At 33.6% G+C, this 19,806-nt stretch overlaps 2 protein-coding genes and 1 non-coding gene across 4 annotated transcripts in view; 2 read left to right on the top strand and 1 right to left on the bottom strand.

Moving 5' to 3' along the window:
- The window catches only part of LOC116022221 (farnesyl pyrophosphate synthase 1-like), a 462,332-nt gene that overhangs the window by 39,323 nt on the left and 403,203 nt on the right, over window positions 1–19,806 (top strand). The window lies entirely within an intron of this gene.
- LOC116022219 (U-box domain-containing protein 4-like) lies at window positions 2,803–5,803 on the top strand. 2 transcript variants are annotated; one of them, XM_031262835.1, is made up of 2 exons: window positions 2,803–4,462; window positions 5,272–5,803. In XM_031262835.1, the coding sequence occupies exons 1-2, from the start codon at window positions 3,146–3,148 to the stop codon at window positions 5,335–5,337; spliced, it is 1,383 nt and encodes a 460-aa protein (XP_031118695.1). In that variant the 5' UTR covers window positions 2,803–3,145; the 3' UTR covers window positions 5,338–5,803. The 2 variants fall into 2 exon arrangements, with proteins under 2 accessions (XP_031118695.1, XP_031118696.1); XM_031262836.1 differs by having other exon boundaries at window positions 2,805–4,462; window positions 5,275–5,803.
- TRNAL-CAG lies at window positions 19,033–19,113 on the bottom strand. Its single transcript has one exon. It is a non-coding gene; the product is annotated as a tRNA-Leu (tRNA).

Raw genomic sequence — 19,806 nt, 5'->3', positions numbered from 1 at the left:
CTTAGCAATTTAACTCCAACTTTAGTGCTTGCTTCAACCACATTAATGCTGGAAATAAACTTCGTAATCTTCTTAAAAAGTTGCATTTTTCATGTTTGGTTTCAAATGTTCTTGTAATAACTTACATTCTTATACTCTTATATTGAGATATAAGTAAAAAACTTAACAAAAGTCATATGATCTTAGATGAAAATTGGCCAATTCCACTCTTTTGCTTTACTTTTCCATTGGCGCATCTATAAAATCAAAGCCAACATAAGTATCATGTTTTAAAATTAGTGTAGAAATATAACCATTAAAGATTAAGGCCCTGTTTGGTAAATGGCGGTTGGCTGATTGGATTGGCTGTTTGGGTTAGAAGGTATGATTTGTTGATAATATTAGTTGATTGTAGAAAGTTGTTTGATAAATTAGCTGTTAGCTGATAGCTTTTTGGTATAATTTCTTTTCTCAAAAAGCTAATTGAAAAGGCTGCTTTGAGTAGCCTTTTGAATTTTAGCATTTTGGAGTTACAAAAAGCTTATTAACTAAACAACTAATAGTGGTCAAATAAGCCAAAATTGACTGATAGGCTGATTATTTACCAAACAGGGCCTAAATTTTAATTATTATAGAAGTACTAAAAATTATACGGAGTACTTAACAAAGTGTTTATGAGGAACCTAAATTTAATAGAAAATTTTTGTCTGTCAAGACATTACTTAATTTGTTAACAATATAGTAGACTAATAATATGTCAAATTAGTTCTTTAATTTTGAATAATTGTTATTAGGGTATTTTTTTTTTAGAAGAATGATTTGCAAGTTAGAGCTAGTTGCAAATGTCATTTTGTATGCATACTCTATTTTAGTTATTGATAAGCTAGGCAAGAGACAAGAGTATTCCAATAGAGAGAGGTATGGTTTATTCTCACCCATAGCATAGTGTTAATATTTACAAAAAATCTAGCTTGAACCTCAATAATGATGGAATTGAAAATCTTTAAGCTAGGATTCAAGGAATTCAAGATTGTTGAACCCGAGAAAGTTTAAGTCTAGAAAAGAGGGGGAGGGAGCAAGGGGCAGGGAATGCTTATCAAACTTAAAGGTTTTGGAACTCGATATTTTTGAACCGAATCAGTCGATAATCGAAATTCTATAAAGCATCTAGATCTAACCATCAATACGTTATCAAGTTATCAGTTAAAACAATCATGTATCAATACCTCCAAAATATAAACATAAATGTGCAGTCTAATATTTATTTTAACTTTTTAGAAGAGAGAGAACACATATAATTTAATTTGATTTTGGCTTGCACAATTTGAGAAATTGCAATTTCATATGATTGTAATTTGTTCTTACCAAACTTTGAAAACGTTCACTTTTTAAAATAAAGTGTGAAAAAATTTGCAATTCCTCTTTACCAACTCTACCAAACATGTTATTAGTGTTAGATGGTTTAATTGTATAAATTTTTTATTCAGTGATCCAATTGTACAAACTACAAAGTACACAAATTTGATGAATTAATTATTTGATGTTTTTTCTAATTATTAATTAATAACTAAATATAAAAATGTAAAAAGTTTTCAAAAATAAAAAAATAAAAGTGTAAAATAATTGAAGGTAGAATGGTCAAATAGGTCCATTACTTACAAGTGCTCAATTAATCTCTCAGTCTAAAATAAGAGCTAATTTGATACATAAACTTTCTAAAATTCTTGCATTTACCATTTTTTTAGGTTCCATCAGGTTGCTAGTCCATTTAAGCTGACATGGGATTTTAATTTTTAAAAAAAAGTTGTTAAGATGGAATTTATTAAGGCTATAAATAAGATGGAATTTATTAAGGCTATAAATTAAACCAAGCAAACCCTATTAGTATGTTCTTCATCTTCAACTTCGTCTTCTCAAACCCATCTTCGACTTCTTTCTTCAGCTTCATCTTCTCAAAATCGTATCAGCTTTGCTCGTCGTCTTGGCTTCATCAGGTACATGAAACAACTTGGAGTATGAGCTTGCGCTTATGGGAGGAATTTTTTATTTTTTTTTATGTCAACGATGAAAGGCGCTAATATTGTATTTTATTTTTACATTGGTGTTATTTTTGGAATGACACATTTAGTAAATGTGTTTGAAATTTTTTGAGCAAGGCACGAGTGCGTTTTTCTTGTTTGGAAAGACTAAATTTCATGTACTAAAATAAAATAAGAATGATGCATTTGTAATTGAAGTTTTTTTTTCTTTAGTCACCCCATAAAATTGGAGTTGTCACACCATCGAAAAGTGAAAAATCTATTTTCCCATGGACTAAGGCTGGAAGATGGAATTATATTATAATTCGATCTTCTGGTAGAATTGGAGCCACCTAAAAGTAAAAAACTCACTTTCGATAGTTTGAAGTAATTCCACCGAAAGGTCAGTGGGATTGGAGCAACCTTCTGTGGATTGAAGCCATGTGAAGGAAAATATTATTTTGTTGGATGCCATGTCCAAAAAAAAAAAATATTTTGTCATTATATCAACTAAAAAAAATATTTTGTCATTATATCAACTTAACTGGACGTTATGTCATCAAAATTGGATCAAACAGTGAAAAAAATGATAAATATAAAAAATTTAAAAAATCTATGTATCAAATTAACTCTTATTTTAAACAAGTGATTAATTAAACACTTTATGAATAATAGATGGACCTATTTAACTATTCGATCATAATTGAATTGAAAATTAACTCAATTGTTTTTATGAGCTATTGCTACTTCTCTCGACGTACGAGGCCGAAGGCGAGTGACATTATTATGGTGTCCATAGACCATAATGAAAGAACCCATTTAGAGCCACTAAACAGATAAAATCCACGCAGTTAACACGCCTTCTTCTTCCATTTCCACACAACAATTCCAGCCAATTTTTGTCGTCTCTCTGATCTCCCTTCTTCTCAACCCCTCATAAAACCTCACCATGAAATCCCCTTAAAGCCCACAAATCCTGTCTATGGTCATGCAATCCCCACTTTCACCGACGCTGAGTGCCCAAAACCACCCATTTTTTCATTCAAGATCAAGAATTTCGCTTCCCCATTTTCTATAATTTTAATCTTGGAGTGTTTGTTTGAGTTGGAAAATCAAAAGGTTTTGAAGCTTTGGGTGAGTTGTTAATCATGGTTTCTCTGGAAGATTCTCGGTCTCTCTCGAATTCTAGCTCCAACAGGTTCAGCCAAACGCGGCCTTGTTACTACTACACTCCGCCGCCGTCGTCGTCGTCGATCAAAATCCACTGGTCTATGGGCCGCTCCATGCGCACTTTCCGGTCTAATCTTTATCAGGCCGGCGGGTCGGGTTCTGAGAACTCCGGCGATTTATCGGAGAATCTGAGCGATTCGGTTGTGGATGTCCGTCTCGACGAGCTCGCCAATAAGCCGGCATTCAATGAAAGCTCCGGCTCGGAAGATAATTACCTCGAGATATCACAAGCTTTAAGCGATTTTTCCGCGTGCAGCAGCGACATTTCCGGGGAGTTACAACGGTTAGCGACTATTCCGGCTTCGGATCCGGTCGAGAACCGGGACCCGAACACGGAGCCCGACCCGGAACCCGAACCTTGCCACGGGTTTCTGGAGAGAGAGAATTTCTCGACGGAGATTATCGAGAGCATAACGCCGGAGGATCTCCAGCCGACGGTGAAGCTCTGCGTCGACGCGTTGTGCTCTTCCTCGGTGGCCGTGAAGCGATCGGCGGCGGCGAAGTTGAGGCTTTTAGCTAAGAATCGAGCCGACAATCGGGCTTTGATCGGAGAGTCCGGTGCGATTCAGAAACTCGTGCCGTTGCTCCGATGCTCCGATCCCTTGACTCAAGAGCACGCCGTCACGGCGCTCTTAAACCTCTCTCTTCACGAGCCTAACAAGGGCATTATCACGAACACCGGCGCGATAAAATCCCTAATTTACGTGCTCAAAACCGGGACGGAGACGTCGAAACAAAACGCCGCGTGTGCTCTCCTGAGCTTAGCTTTGTTAGACGAGAATAAACTTTCAATCGGCGCGTGCGGGGCTATTCCGCCATTGGTGGCTCTGCTCGTGAGCGGGTCGAATCGGGGCAAGAAAGACGCTTTAACCACGCTGTATAAGCTCTGTTCGGTGAAATTGAATAAGGAGAGGGCGGTAACCGCGGGCGCTGTGAAGCCGCTTGTGGGACTGGTGGGAGAGCAGGGGACTGGGCTGGCAGAGAAGGCTATGGTGGTGCTTAGCAGCTTGGCTGGGATCCAAAGTGGGCAAGAAGCTATTGTGGAAGGGGGAGGAATTGCAGCGCTAGTGGAGGCTATTGAGGATGGGTCTGATAAGGGAAAGGAATTTGCAGTGTTGACGCTTTCCCAGTTGTGTTCGGATAATGTTAGGAACAGGGGAATGCTTGTCAGGGAAGGTGGGATTCCTCCCCTTGTTGCCTTGTCTCAGACTGGAACTGCTAAAGCTAAGCACAAGGTGAGCTTAGTTTGCTGCCATTGATGTTCTTGGATGCACTCTTTTGTTTTTTGGGTGATGAGGAAACCCGCAGCCACTAGTCGGGGGTGTGCGGGGTAAACTCCGCCTTATGATCCTTGTTGGTAAAGGACCACAAAGAGGGAAACCAGTTAAAGTTGCCCTCAAACCAAGATGGCTGGGATTCAACCCTAGCCGGAAAGGACCATAAGGAGGTAAATCAGCCTAGGTTGCCCATAACTGATTCGAACTTGTGACCTTGTTATGACAAGTTTGTATGTGTAGTCATATTGGCTGGGGCTGGGGTTACCCTTTATTGAATGAAATCTTGATTAGCTACAAACATGATTTACCACAAACAATTCATTTTAAGGATTTTGGCTCCATTATTCCTCAATTCTTAAAATGCTATTAGCATATAATTTGGTTTGCACTATTATATTATAAAAATGGGTAGACCTTTGAATTTGTGTTTGTGTGGATGGCAAAGTATGAACTTTATTTGTATTGATGTCTAGATTGAAAAGAAAACGATTTGGAAGATTTTGAAAGAAGAGCTGCCCTATTTGTGTGATATATATTAGTGGGAACTTTTTTGATTTGGACGATGTGGTAGTTGATCTATGCAACTTATGTATTATATGAATAAACACACTCAAGGCTGGTGCTTTCAATGATTGTGGTGCTTTTTTTTTTTTTTTAATGAACTAAAGCTATAGTCCTATAGATTTTCGACCATGCCACGGTGGTGTTATGATTGAAACATTTGAGTTCTTAACCATAATGTGTTTTAATTTTATGTTACTTTTTAGCAGGCTGAAACACTTCTCCAACGCTTGAGAGAGCCAAGGCAGGAATCTTCTACATCGACTCCTTAAAGAGGTAGTTTAGATGGTCGCCTAATGTATTTTAAAGTGGTTTGTTGTACATAGGATGCCTTTGTTGAGTTTGTATAGAGTGGTTGAGAAAATTGGATGATGACAGTACAGAGGTGTGGAAATAAAGAGAATAGATAGGATGTAGTGATGAAAGGAAGCTGACTTATAGGTGTATTATTATTGGATTAGGTTTTTAGAGGGGGTTTCGTCATCTCCCTTTTAACCGATATGTTGGACTAGAGCTTGTTTTTCCTGGATTTGTTTTTGGGTTTTGGTGAGAGCATTTGGATATATATATGTGGGAGGGCAACATTCGGGATTGTTAGTTATATATGTCTGATTTTAGCGTGTAAAGAAACTAGCTTGCTGGGTTACTATTGTGTTCGAGTTATGAATAAATGGTAATGTATGTATTATGTTGATATATTTTATACAACTAAAGGAGTAGTATACATATTTCCTTAAATTCTATTGTGCAAAACTCACCTGTTCTTCTTCTCCCAAATACTGCTTACTGAATCAGTGAATTAAAGCCCGTTCTGGCTTAGCTAATTTTAGGGCTGACCTAGCTGATATGCAGTGATTATGTTGAAATATTTTATTCAAGTAAGGAGTAGTGGTCAAATTTGATGATCTTCATTTGAGCATGCCAGCCAATTCTTTGACCTTCTAAGGTTTTGACCCTTGATGGTAAGCTGCCCATTTGAAAACTGTTTGGTCACCTGAGAATGGCTACTATTTTTTTGCCCTTTGAAAATGGGGTTGTTTGTGCTCAAGGGAGTTCCAATGATGGGGTTTTGGGCTTTCGAAGCTGTTCTGTAGCAGACACATAATTATACCGTACAAAAGAACTTGATTTCTTGCATGGCATTCCACTGTACGAATCATTGGACCGTTTGGAAAAATTTGTGTGAAACGATTGTTGCCATTATTACTTTATTAATGGATTAGCTGGCAGAGCTGGCAATGTTTTATGTTATTTGGATATGCCCTTTCCGAGTGAGCCTTCATCTCTTACTTATCTTGGAATGGAATATGCTATTTGTACTTTTTTTTTTTAAAAAAAATATTTTTAATTTTGGTTATTATAATTGTTCTGAGTTATATGGATAACCATTTTAACTTTTGTGCGAAGTGTTGATTTTGGACCTTTGAGGACTATTTATACTACCAATATGTCACTTAATCAAATAGTCGATTTGGTCCTTTAGGAATTAAATCTTTACCGCGGGTTAACTAGAGGACAAAAATGCAAATGCTATTAATAATAAAAGTAAGTCTTCCTCCTCCACCATCATAATAATAATAATAATAATAATAATAATAATAATAATAATAATAATATTATTATTATTATTATTATTATTATGGTGGAGGAGGAAGACTTGTTACTTTTATTATTAATAGCATTTGCATTTTTGTCCTCTAGTTGTTATTATTATTATTATTATTATTATTATTATTATTATTATTCAAACTTGTGTCATAATTTTTTATGAAAAAAAATGACATTTTTAGTTATTTAGTTGCAATCGATGTGTATCTTTAGTTGCAATCGATGCGTATATTTAGTCCTTCAATAGTGGCAAATTTTATTCCTTAAGAACTAAATCTACTACCAATGCCAATGACCTTGTCAGGGCAGAGCCACCTTATTTTAGTAAATATGTAGGTATGTATATATTGATATAGTAGGGATAAAATACACTTTTGATCCCTTTTATTTTTTTTTAAACAATCTATTATGTTTATATTAAGTGAACTCAAAAAATATATTAAAGTTTAAATTCATTAAATAGAAAGAAATAAATCAAATAATTAAAGTCACCATTTTTCTTTTTATCTTATTTCTTTTATCAATATTTTAATAATGGATGGCATCAAATATTCAGTTTATTTTAAAAAATCTCCAAATTTGAGATATATGCTTCAGTTTTAATAGATATGTTGATTAATTAATTAATGATTTATTTCGTGTTTTAGTTATTTATTTACACTTTGAAGATTTACATTTGCTTGTTTAAATAATTAGTTTTGAAATTGTCAAAAATTAATATTGATTGCTTAATTTCTGATCTTTATTTTTGTCTGTATCTCTCAAATTTTGAAATATTCAGTTAATCAGTAAAATGAATATCAATTAATTATGAAAAATTTTGTGACTAAATAATTAACAAAACTTTTTATTTGATAAAAATTGACAATTTATATTTAAATAAATGTTGTTCTTATTGTTGTTGTTGTTATTATTATTATTATGATTATGATATTCTGTGTTATGTGAAAAATTCTAGAGTAATGATCACATCCATGTCAATCGTACTCATATAATTATGTATTTCATACTTTATTATACAAAGTATAAGTAGAAATCATTATCAATAATAATTACAATAATGTATGATATATATAATAATATGGTGTGATTAATTATAATATTGACAAACATGGTAAATTTCCTCTACTACATCGGCCCCAACTCGAGTTTTCTAGCTCCACTCCTGGACCTTGTGGTCTAGTGGAACGAAATGACTCTCCCATATGGGAGGTCATGGGTTGAAGTCTTAGTAGGGGTGGAATATATATATATATATATATATATATATATATATATATATATATATATATATATAGTCATAATCAGGTGTGGTCGTGCCTTCCCGTGCGGTCAGTGCGGTTTATACCACTCAGTGTTAAGAAATACACCACACAAATATGCACTATTAGGTACACCGTACACATCACCAAAAACACACCACTATGTATGAAAAAATACACCACACAGTGTTAAGAAATGCACATTGTTATGCCATACAGTGCATATTGTTCCTTCTTCCAGTGTACATTGTTATGCCATACAGAGCGCATTGTTCCTTCTTTCCGTGCACATTGTTCCTTCTTCCCGTGCACATTAATTGTTCCTTCTTCCAAAGCACATTGTTGCGCATTACCGTGCACATTATTCCTTCTTCCAAAGCACATTGTTGTGCCTTTCAGAGCATTTTTTTAAAAAAAATTGTAGATGATGAACTTTTTTTTAAAGATCAATTAATCTTGATCATTAGTTACTAATTTGAGTTAAATAATCTTGATCACTAATTACTAATTTGAGTTAAATATTGTTTGTTTGTTTATCATTTATGGTCGTTTATGATTTGTGTTGGAGATCCTATATGAAATTTAATTTTTTCAATAATTGTTTCACATCTTTGTGCCTTCCGTGCGTATTTTTGAGACCTAGAGCTGAGATTTTATCTCACTTCTCACTTGCGACTTTCTTCTCACCCGAACCCCTTCCTATATATATATATAGAAAAAGAATTCATAATTGAAAACCTAAATTTTCTTGTATTTTGCAGAATTCAAACTGTTTTGTTGATGAAAGACAAAAAATGGTCATGCCATAATAATACTAGAATCAAATAAGAATATTTTGAAAAAAAAATGATTAAAAATGAATTGTCACTTATAAATCTAGGAGAAAATGTGAAATTATTATTCGTAAATTTACTGACTTATATTAATTTAATAGATAAGATTAAAAATTATCAATAAAATTAGCATCAGCTTTTGAGGAGGTCTTCTCACTTTGCATGATAGATATATGTAGTTCTATTTTGGTGTATGGGATGTTAACTTTGTTAAGATCATTGCATTTATACGTCCTTTGTGTTATTCTCGAAGAAGTTAAATTTCGAAAGTTATGTGAACATACATTTTGAGAATAGTTATATAATGCAATTTTATTATATTATATACTAAGAATCTTACACCCTTTAAATTTAAGAATCTTACACCCTTTAAATTTAAGTGTTGTGATATTTTTAATAATGTGATAACTCAAATCAAACACGCTTTGAAAAAAGGAAGAATAATACTGATGCGTGCATGTACCAAATTCCAAATAGTTATTGCATGGATAGTGGTCCACACACAACTGTGTGGACTACGGTCCAAAAACGACATCGTTTCATACAATATTTTACGCAACTCACTGTAACATATATTTTCTAAACTCATAATGTACTATTCTAAAGCATAATATACATTAGTCTAACTTATAAAGTATATTATCTTATCCAAAAGTTTTATTATTCAACACATAAAAATATAAAATACATTATTCTAACTCATCAAATTCAACGACGTCGTTTTGAACCGTGGTACTCCACACAATAATTTGCCACCAAATTCAATGTTTTTTATTTTTTTTTATTTTTCTTTAGAATCTTCCCTTTTAAAAAGTTGACAGACGTGCTTTGCAATCTGCATGCTGTTCACTTTATATTTCTTTCCAAGATTTTATGCTTAGTTTGGGAAGCGTTCATATTTCTGGACTTTTCACTGTTCAGACCAGATGATGCCTTCGACTTGTCGAATTCTAAGGAGTGTATTCAATCAAAACTTTTAAAAATTTTCAAAAACTTTTAAAGTAATAGATTTTAATTGACTTTTGTATAGTTTTTGTGGACTTTTCTAAAATCTTTTAAACTTTTATTAACTTTGTAAAAGTTTATAAATATCCATAGGACAAACATTTATAAACTTTTTAAATTTTTTTCATATTAAAAAATCTACAAAAATCATTAAAAATCTAAATTGAATACACACTCACAAACATTTCATAACTTTTATTAATATATTATTTATAATTTTCTTACAAAAATATATTTTTATATATCATAAATAAATTAGTGCATTGTAAAAAAATTTAAAAAAAAATATTGATGTCACAAAAACAGAGTATATTATTCATAAAGAAAATATAATCAATTTTTACTAAATATAACCAATAAAAATATTTTTTAAACTAATGAAACAACTAATGTTGAGTAATATAATTATCAAAATATTTAGAATGAAAAAGTACGAATTTTCCTTAAAAAAGTACGAATTAAAATAATAAGCATATTAATTAAATAAAATTTAAAAATTAAAAATTGGAACAATTTGCTGAAACCAGCAGCAACTTGCTGCTGGTTACAACAAATATTTATGCTGTTCGCAGCAGCAATAGATTGCTACAGCTCGCATAAATTTGCTGCGAACAGCAGCAATCGCAAGAAAAAATGTGTTGCGATCGCAGCAAAAATATGCTTTGAACATTAAAAAAAAATTTAAGTAAATTAATGAGTATTTATGAAAGATTTGAAACGTACAGTAAAATTGATGAAAAATTTGCCTAGTTTAGATAGAGGAAAAAAAAGGTCTGTAGAGAATATTGTAAAGTTTTAGGATGGAGGGTTGGATTTCAACTATTTATATTAATCAATAAGAAGTCTACAGAAATCCTATTCTGATAGAGTCTATGAAAGTTAGTAACTTTTTGAATACCAATAGACTTTTAAAGACTCAATAAAAGTCTGAACCGAATACCGGTATACTTTTAAAGAGTTTTGAAAAGTCTGGATTGAATACATGTAGACTTTTAAAGAGTTGAAAAATATAAATTGAATACCACCAAACTTTTAAAGTTGGTAAAAGTATTTAAAAGTATATGAAAGTCGTGATTAAATACACCCCTTAAGATTCTATGATTTATTTAAAATGTCTCAATATTATATAATTATTTATAGTCTTTAAATTTACGTGAATTGTCTATTTATTTATTTTTTTTGAAACACTCCCTATACAAGTAACATTACCACATGCAAATTTTACTCTGCATTATGGTACAAAACGATGTCGTTTCTTTTAATGAAAAGAAAACGATACCCGTTCCGTGTAATTGGTTATGTTTTGAAAAATGTAATGCGCAGCACACAGAGATGTTAAAACAATAGTTGTAACACAAGAGACTTGATAACGCAGTTTGGGAAAAACCCTATTCTGCGAGGCACTTCTCAGTCTTGAGAATTTGCCTAAATCCACTAAAAGCTTAATATTCAAAGTACATAGTTTTGGGACCAGAAATTACACAATAGATTGATCTTCTCCTATCTAATCTATTGTAACCTAAACACATGTACTACTTTCTAGGGGAATTTAGAATCCTCTCAAACTCTCTTATGCCTCACAATATTAGCTAGGGAATTCGTGAATGGTGTAATGGTGAGAGGTCCTTTAAATAGCCAACTAATCAGAACCAAAACAGTATTGGTGTTATTCCTAGTTTGTTTGGGATTTGATTTCTAATCTTGGTGTACTCCTTTTTTGACTTGAATTGGATTTCTTTTTGCCAAACAATTGTGATCAACCTTTTGATTCAACACTCTCCCCTTTGTCAAATTTTTGGCAAAAACCTTGATTTCTTCCCCTTAGTTGATTCTCCTGTATTTCCTCTTTTGGTCCTGAATCTTCTGTTTGAGTCTTTGTGACTTCAGGTCAGTATGGTATTTTTTGAGAGACAGAGGAAATGATTATAGTAGTACCAATTAGTGAGTAGATTCATCAGCATCAGATTTCATCATAAACAGATCTTCAGTAGATCAACAAAAGAGTCAGATTTCATCATAAACAGATCTTCTGTAGATCAACAAAAGAGTCAGAATTGAATTTGTTTGTAAACAGATCTTCTGTAGATCAACAAAAGAGTCAGAATTGAATTTGTTTCTCCCCCTTTTTTTGCTCAAAAATTTCCTTCTGGAGTCTTTTCTTCTTCTTGCCTTTCTTCTCCTTGATTTTCTTCTTGACTGTTTTTTTTTCACGTGTTCTTGGACTCACATAGTCAGATATTTCTTCAGTTTCTCCTTCTTTTTCCTCACTATTCCAGCTCTTTTCTTTTCTCTCTTTTTTTTGAACTATATTTGGCATAAGCCAATTTCGGATCTCAACTTTGAGAATCTGTTTCCATCTAGTGCTTTCGTAAAGATATCTGCCAATTGTTTGTCAGTACTGATATGTGTGAGAGATACGATTTCATTTTCAACTAGTCCCCTTATGAAGTGGTGTCTGATGTCAATGTGTTTGGTTCGTGAATGCTGAACAGGATTTTTGGAGATGTCTATTGCACTTTTGTTATCACAGTATATGGTCATTGTTGATTGGCGGATCCCATAATCTTCTAACATTTGTTTCATCCATAATAGTTGTGTACAGCAACTTCCGGCAGCGATATATTCAGCCTCTGCTGTTGATAGGGATATTGAGCTCTGTTTTTTGCTTAACCAAGACACCAAATGGGATATTGAGCTCTGTTTTTTGCTTAACCAAGACACCAAATTTGTTCCTGAGCTCTGTTTTTTGCTTAACCAAGACACCAAATTTGTTCCAAGTAGCTGTTTTTTGCTTAACCAAGACACCAAATTTGTTCCAAGTAGAAAGCATCCTCCTGATGTGCTTTTTCTATCATCCATATTTCCCGCCCAGTCTGCATCGCAGTATGCAGATAGGTGTTGGTTTGTGTCAAAAGAATACCATATACCTAGATCAATGGTCCCTTTTACATATTTGATGACTCTTTTTACAGCTTTTAGATGTGTTTCCATGGGATTGGCTTGATATCTGGCACATATCCCTACCCCAAAACTTAAATATGGTCTGCTCGCTGTTAAATAGAGTAGGCCCCCTATCATGCTTCGATACAAAGTCTGTTCCACCTTCTTCCCTTCTGGATCTTTAGAGATCCTCTCTGTTGTTGGAACAGGTGTTCTAACAACTTTGCTTTCATTCAATCCGAATCTTTTGACAAGATTTCTTGCATATTTGCTTTGTGAGACAAAGATTCCATTTTCTAATTGCTTAACCTGTAACCCCAGAAAGTAGCTTAGTTCACCAACCATACTCATCTCAAATTCTCCTTCCATATCTGTAATGAATTGGTTCTTGTAGCAGCTTTGTGTTGATCCAAAAACTATATCGTCAACGTAGATTTGTGCAATCATGATATCTTTCTTATGAGTTTTTACAAATAGTGTCTTGTCTACACTCCCTCTTTGGTAACCTTTATTCAGCAAGAATTGGGTTAATCGCTCATACCAAGCTCGTGGAGCTTGTTTTAAACCATATAGTGCCTTCTTGAGCTTGTAGACATGTTCAGGATGATATGGATCTTCAAAACCTTTTGGTTGGGCTACATAGACTTCTTCTTTTAGGTACCCATTCAGAAATGCGGTTTTTACATCCATTTGATACAGTTTTATTTTTAGGATGCATGCTACGGCTATTAGAAGCCGTATGGACTCAATTCTAGCTACTGGTGCAAAAGTTTCTTCAAAGTCCGTTCCTTCGACTTGTGTGTAGCCTTGGGCTACTAGTCTGGCTTTGTTCCTTACTATGTTTCCTTGTTCATCTGTTTTGTTTTTATAGACCCATTTTGTGTTTCCTTGTTCATCTGTTTTGTTTTTATAGACCCATTTTGTTCCGATTTGTTCATCTGTTTTGTTTTTATAGACCCATTTTGTTCCGATAATGTTGACATCTTGTGGTTTGGTGACTAATTCCCATACCCCATTTCTTTCAAACTGTTGTAATTCTTCCTGCATGGCTTCTATCCAAAATTCATCTAACAATGCTTCATTGGTGTTCTTTGGTTCGATTTTTGATGTATAACAAAGATCTCCTTCAGACATCTTGAGGTAGTCTCTCTTTTTCCCTCTAGTCCTTATTCCATCTTCTAGATCTCCAATGATATTTTCGAGGGGGTGATTTTTCTGAGTTTTTGATTTTGGTATGAGAGGCTGTTTTTTAGTTTCTTCATCCTCATCTTCTGATTTGGTCCCTGTTTCTGTTTTTTCTGAAGGGGTATTCATTGATGGTGGAACTGTTGTTTCAACAATTTCTGAGTAATCATCATTATCAGTGTTTTCTTCTGAATATTCATCGCTGATGGTTACATTTATGGATTCCATCACACTGTTTGTCCTGAGATTAAACACACGAAAGGCCCGACTGTTTGATGAGTATCCTAGGAAGATTCCTTGGTCACCTTTGATGTCGAATTTTCCTAAGGATTCTCTGTCTCTTAGTATGTAGCAGTTGCTACCAAATACATGTGTGTGTTTTAGATTTGGTGTCCTACCTTTCCAAATTTGGTAGGGTGTCATGTTTGTTTCTTTCCGTATGTATACTCGATTTATCAAGTAACATGCGGTGTTTACAGCCTCTGCCCAAAACTTTGGTGATATTCTTTTGTGATTTAGTAGGACCCTTGCTATTTCTTGTATGGTCCGATTTTTCCGCTCAACTATCCCATTTTGTTGTGGTGTTTTGGGAGCCGAGAATTCGTGATGGATTCCATTCTCATCACAATATGTTTTGAACTGTGAGTTTTCAAATTCTCTTCCATGATCACTTCTTAACCGGATGATTTTTCCCACCTTTTGATCCTTTTCACTTCTTAACCGGATGATTTTTCCCACCTTTTGATCCTTTTCATTTTGTAACCGGATGATTTTTCCCACCTTTTGATCCTTTTCATTTTGTATTTTGTTGATGATTCCCACCTTTTGATCCTTTTCATTTTGTATTTTGTTGATGAGGATTTCCTTTTGATCCTTTTCATTTTGTATTTTGTTGATGAGGATTTTGAAGGCGTTGAATGTTTTTTGTATTTTGTTGATGAGGATTTTGAAGGCGTTGAATGTTTTTGATTTGTCTCTGAGGAAGTTTACCCATGTATATCGTGAGAAATCATCAACGGTTACATGAACATACCGTTTTCCTCCTATGCTTTCTGTTTGAGTGGGTCCAAAGAGGTCCATATGGAGAAGTTCCATAATTCTTGAAGTGTGAATTCCTGGTGTTCTTTTGTGGCTACTTCTTGTCATTTTGTTTTCAAGACATGCATCACATTTTCTATTTTCATCAATGTCCAGTTTTGGAACACCTTGGTATGCTCCCCTTTTTAGTCCCTTTTTCATATCATGAAAATTTATATGCCCCATACGTTGATGCCACAAAAGTGTTTGATTGATAGTGACTTGGTTGCAGGTTAAATGGCTATCCCATGTGTAGCATTTATCCGATGACCTTTTTCCCATCATTACGCATTCATGTCCTTGGTTGTACACTTTGCAATTTTCTTTTGAGAATTCTACCCTTAGTTCATCTTCACACAGCTGACTTATACTGATAAGGTTTGCTTTTAAGCCTTGTACTAGGAAGACTCTTGATAATCTGGGGAGACCATGGACATTTAGTGTTCCGCTAGCAATGATTTGCCCCCTTTCTCCATCTCCAAAGGTTACATGTCCTTCACTTTTGTAATGTATGTCCTCTAGATTGTTTGGGTTTCCGGTCATGTGTCTTGAACATCCACTGTCGAAGTACCAAACACTTGTTTCTTTGCTGATTTTTGAAGTATAGGCTGTGACTGGTGTTTGATTTTTTCTGACCCAGACTCTTTGGGCTGGTTTTTGTTCTTGCTTTGCCCAGATTCTGTTATGGAGATCATTTTGTCTTTTGTAGCAGTGTGCCTTGATGTGTCCCAATCTGTGACAGTAGTAACATCTGATTCTTCTACGGTGTTGAAAGTGATGTTGTAACACTTCTCTGTTTTCGACTGTAGAATCTTTCCTTGTTGCTAAGTTTGATTGTTCTGCATTTTCAGTTAGTCTTCTTATTTCCTGTAGCAACTTGTCTTCCTCTTTTAGTGATTTCATTAACTTTTCTTGGGTTTCTTTGTGAAGAAGTATTTCATTTTCCTTTTCACTTTTAAGGAAGTGATTTTCTTGCATGAGATTTAAGTTTACTTTGATGATTTCTTCCCACTTGGCGTGCAGCTGTGTATACGAGTTTAATAGATCTTGCATGTCCTCCTTTGATTCATCATCGCCTTCATGATTTGTGAAAAAGGCCACAAAATTTGTGTTGTTTTCTTCTTCACTATCTGAGTCATCACTCAAGGTTGTTACATATGTTTTGTTCTTCCTCCTTAGGTAATTTGGACATTCTGACTGAATATGTCCATATCCCTTGCACTCATAGCACTGTATTCCATCAAGGTTTGGATTCCCTTTCTTCTTGGAATTGACGGATTGGTTTTGTGCAAATGATGGACTCCCTTGATTATTTGAGAAACTCTTGTTCTTATTTCTGAATTTGTTTAATTTCTTGAGAACTCTGTTGAAGTTTTTTGTCAACAAAGCAATGGATTCTTCCATTTTTTCAGTATCTTCATCTGAGTTGGTGTCTTGTTTTGATTGAAGGGCTATTCCTTTGCCATTAGGCTTTTTGTTTTGCAGCATCTCAAGCTCATATGTTTTAAGGTTTCCCATTAGATCACTTAACTTGCAGGTATTGAGATCTTTGCTTTCTTGAATAGCTGTTACTTTCATCATAAATCTTTCTGGTAATGATCGCAATACCTTTTTTACTAACCTGTTTTCAGGAATGGGTTCCCCTAAGTTATAGGCTTCCCCAGCAATTTCTAGTATTCTTCCATTAAATTGTGTGATATCTTCTTCTTCCTCCATCTTCAGATTTTCAAACTGAGTTTGGACCATTTGTAGTTTTGATTGTTTGACTGTTGAATTTCCTTCATGATGATCATACAATATATCCCATGCTGTTTTTGCTACATTTGTGGCAGCGATTAGTTTGAATGTTTCTTCACTCACGGCTCCGTAGATGGCATTCATAGCTTTTGAGTTATAGTCGAACTCTTTGAGTTCTTCTTCGCTCCAATCAACACGACCTTTTGCTTTGTTATTGTCATCAAGGGGATGTTTCCATTCGTTTTCAACAGCCCTCCATACTCTTTCTCCTTGTGCTAATATGTAGATTTTCATTCTAGCTTTCCAATAAGAATAGTTTGTACCACTTAAGGCTGGTGGCCTGTTATTTGATAGTCCTTCTCTGGGAAACTCCATTAGGATCCTGCTAATAACTTAAGCAGTTTGGCTCTGATACCAATTGAAAAATGTAATGCGCAGCACACAGAGATGTTAAAACAATAGTTGTAACACAAGAGACTTGATAACGCAGTTTGGGAAAAACCCTATTCTGCGAGGCACTTCTCAGTCTTGAGAATTTGCCTAAATCCACTAAAAGCTTAATATTCAAAGTACATAGTTTTGGGACCAGAAATTACACAATAGATTGATCTTCTCCTATCTAATCTATTGTAACCTAAACACATGTACTACTTTCTAGGGGAATTTAGAATCCTCTCAAACTCTCTTATGCCTCACAATATTAGCTAGGGAATTCGTGAATGGTGTAATGGTGAGAGGTCCTTTAAATAGCCAACTAATCAGAACCAAAACAGTATTGGTGTTATTCCTAGTTTGTTTGGGATTTGATTTCTAATCTTGGTGTACTCCTTTTTTGACTTGAATTGGATTTCTTTTTGCCAAACAATTGTGATCAACATTTTGATTCAACATGTTTGTATAATATATTTAATTTCATTTTATATACATTGTATATTCATTTCAGCACAACTAAAGTTTTATTTTGTTTCAACTACAATTTCATTTGAAATTATCCATACAGTAGTCTTATTCTAGTGAGACATGTTATTGAATTTTATTTTATACACACTGCAGTCTTATTACAACACCACTAAATTATAATTCTATTTCAATTACGATTTCATTGGACAATAATCCAATATACACTCAAATATGTGAAACTGTTATTTAGTTTCATTTTATATACATTGTAGTTTCATTACAACACAACTAAAGTATCATATTCATATAATTATTGTTTCATTTGACAATGTACACTCAATATGCGAGACATGTTATTCAGTTTCTCTTTATACATATTGTAGTTTAATTTGAACAAAACTAAAGTATTATTTCAATTGAACTACAATTTTATTTGACAATATACACTCAATATGTGAGACATATTATTCAGTTTCATTTTATACATACTACATTTTCATTTCAACACAACTAAAGTGTCATTTTAATTCAATTACAATTTCATTTGATAATATAAACACAATGTGCGAAACAAATTATTCAGTTTAATTTTACGTAGTTTCATTTTGTTATAAACGCACCAAAAATACTGGAATTTGTTAAATTAAAAATTTAACGGCTCGCCCGTTTCTTGACTTAAAGAAACAGCGCCGTTTTCGAATCATGGTCTATACAACTGTGTGAAAAATGGTCAACCGTATAACAATTTATCACCACACTACATAGTAATTTAATTAATATTTCTACTTTAATTTTAATCAATTTGGTCTTTATAATTTTAAAATTATTTTCAGTAATGACAAAAAGTCAAAAATTAGCATCGTGGTATTACCATGGTCATTTTAAAATATGTTGAGTCAAAACTCATCCTTTCATTTTATAGGCTCGGGTAAAGTAAAATACCATTAATATATGAAATTAACGTTTATGAAATGCAAATGAATCACATATATGAAATGCAGATGAATCACTGATTGATCTCATCCATCTACTATTTTAATAGATGAATGAGATTATTCTATGTTTTTAAAGAATCAATTATTTTTACACAAAAATTCATATATATATATATATATATATATATAAGATTTTAAACATTTGATGTCTATACGGAATGAAAATTTTTGTTTTTTAGCAACAAAAATTTGGGGAATGAAACACATATTTTTGTTTTATAATTTCTAGAAAAATAAAAACATGTTTTAGCTAATAAACCAACTTTAAATATTTTTTCTTTGCTATATGCCAATACATAATATAAAAACATTTGAGAATTTAATAAAACATCACTAAGTGACTTGCATAACTGCATTCATACAGCTTAATAGTTACAGTGTTTTTAGCAATTTTGGTACTGTCAAAGAATTGGAAAATATGAAAATGTCAAGAATGGGATTTGAACCCATGCCCTTTCGGACCAGTACCTGAAACTGGCGCCTTAGACCAACTCGGCCATCTTGACTTTGTGAACAGCAATTTACATTACTCTATAAATAAATATGCACTTTGAGGGTTTTATTTCCAAAACCTTTCCAACTAAGTCTATAATTGGCGATAGATTAATTATTTATCAGTTATCACTAGTTAATAGTTTATTACTGTTTAGTTATGACTTGTTAATTCATTATCTCGACATAAATTAATTATCTCAATTATTTTGGATACAAGAAAACCCACGTCACTATTATATGAAGGCGTGTCAACCTAAGTTGTCCATAGCTGATCGGTTTAAACAAAGAAAGTCAATAGGACATTTTTATTGGGAGTAGAACTTAGAATCTTGTAATTACCAAAACCAACCGTCCAACCAACTTGACTGGAATTGTAGCAACAAATTAAAAATTTGGAAGAAAAACACATACTTTTGTTTTTTAATTTCTAGAAAAATAAAAACATGTTTTAGTTAATAATAAACCAACTTTAAATCTTTACGCTTTTGCTATAGCCTAACCAAGGGAATAGTATAGGTAATAGGCTAACTCAGGGTGGATCCATTTTGAAGATTTGTGACCATGTAAGTGAACATGAGCATTCAACTAAAAAGGGCAAGTACCCAACTTCAAGAGACCATCGCCTAACTTGCGGATGTGAGCACGCACGGGGTTATCATTGCTAGAGACCTTGCGGTAGTTTTCTCACCCTCAATTCACACTTC

This window comes from Ipomoea triloba, chromosome 6 (genome assembly GCF_003576645.1).
Source record: "Ipomoea triloba cultivar NCNSP0323 chromosome 6, ASM357664v1".
NCBI lineage: Eukaryota > Viridiplantae > Streptophyta > Magnoliopsida > Solanales > Convolvulaceae > Ipomoea > Ipomoea triloba.
Note: the sequence above shows the minus strand (reverse complement) of the source record. Positions and strands in the feature narration are given on the sequence as shown.

What these genes read in the sequence shown, in the direction of transcription:
- LOC116022219 (XM_031262835.1), top strand. Translation starts at nt 3,146, where the DNA reads ATGGTTTCTCTGGAAGATTCTCGGTCTCTCTCGAATTCTAGCTCCAAC. An exon ending in CTGCTAAAGCTAAGCACAAG is followed by an intron (nt 4,463 to 5,271) that starts GTGAGCTTAGTT and finishes GTTACTTTTTAG; the next exon opens with CAGGCTGAAACACTTCTCCA.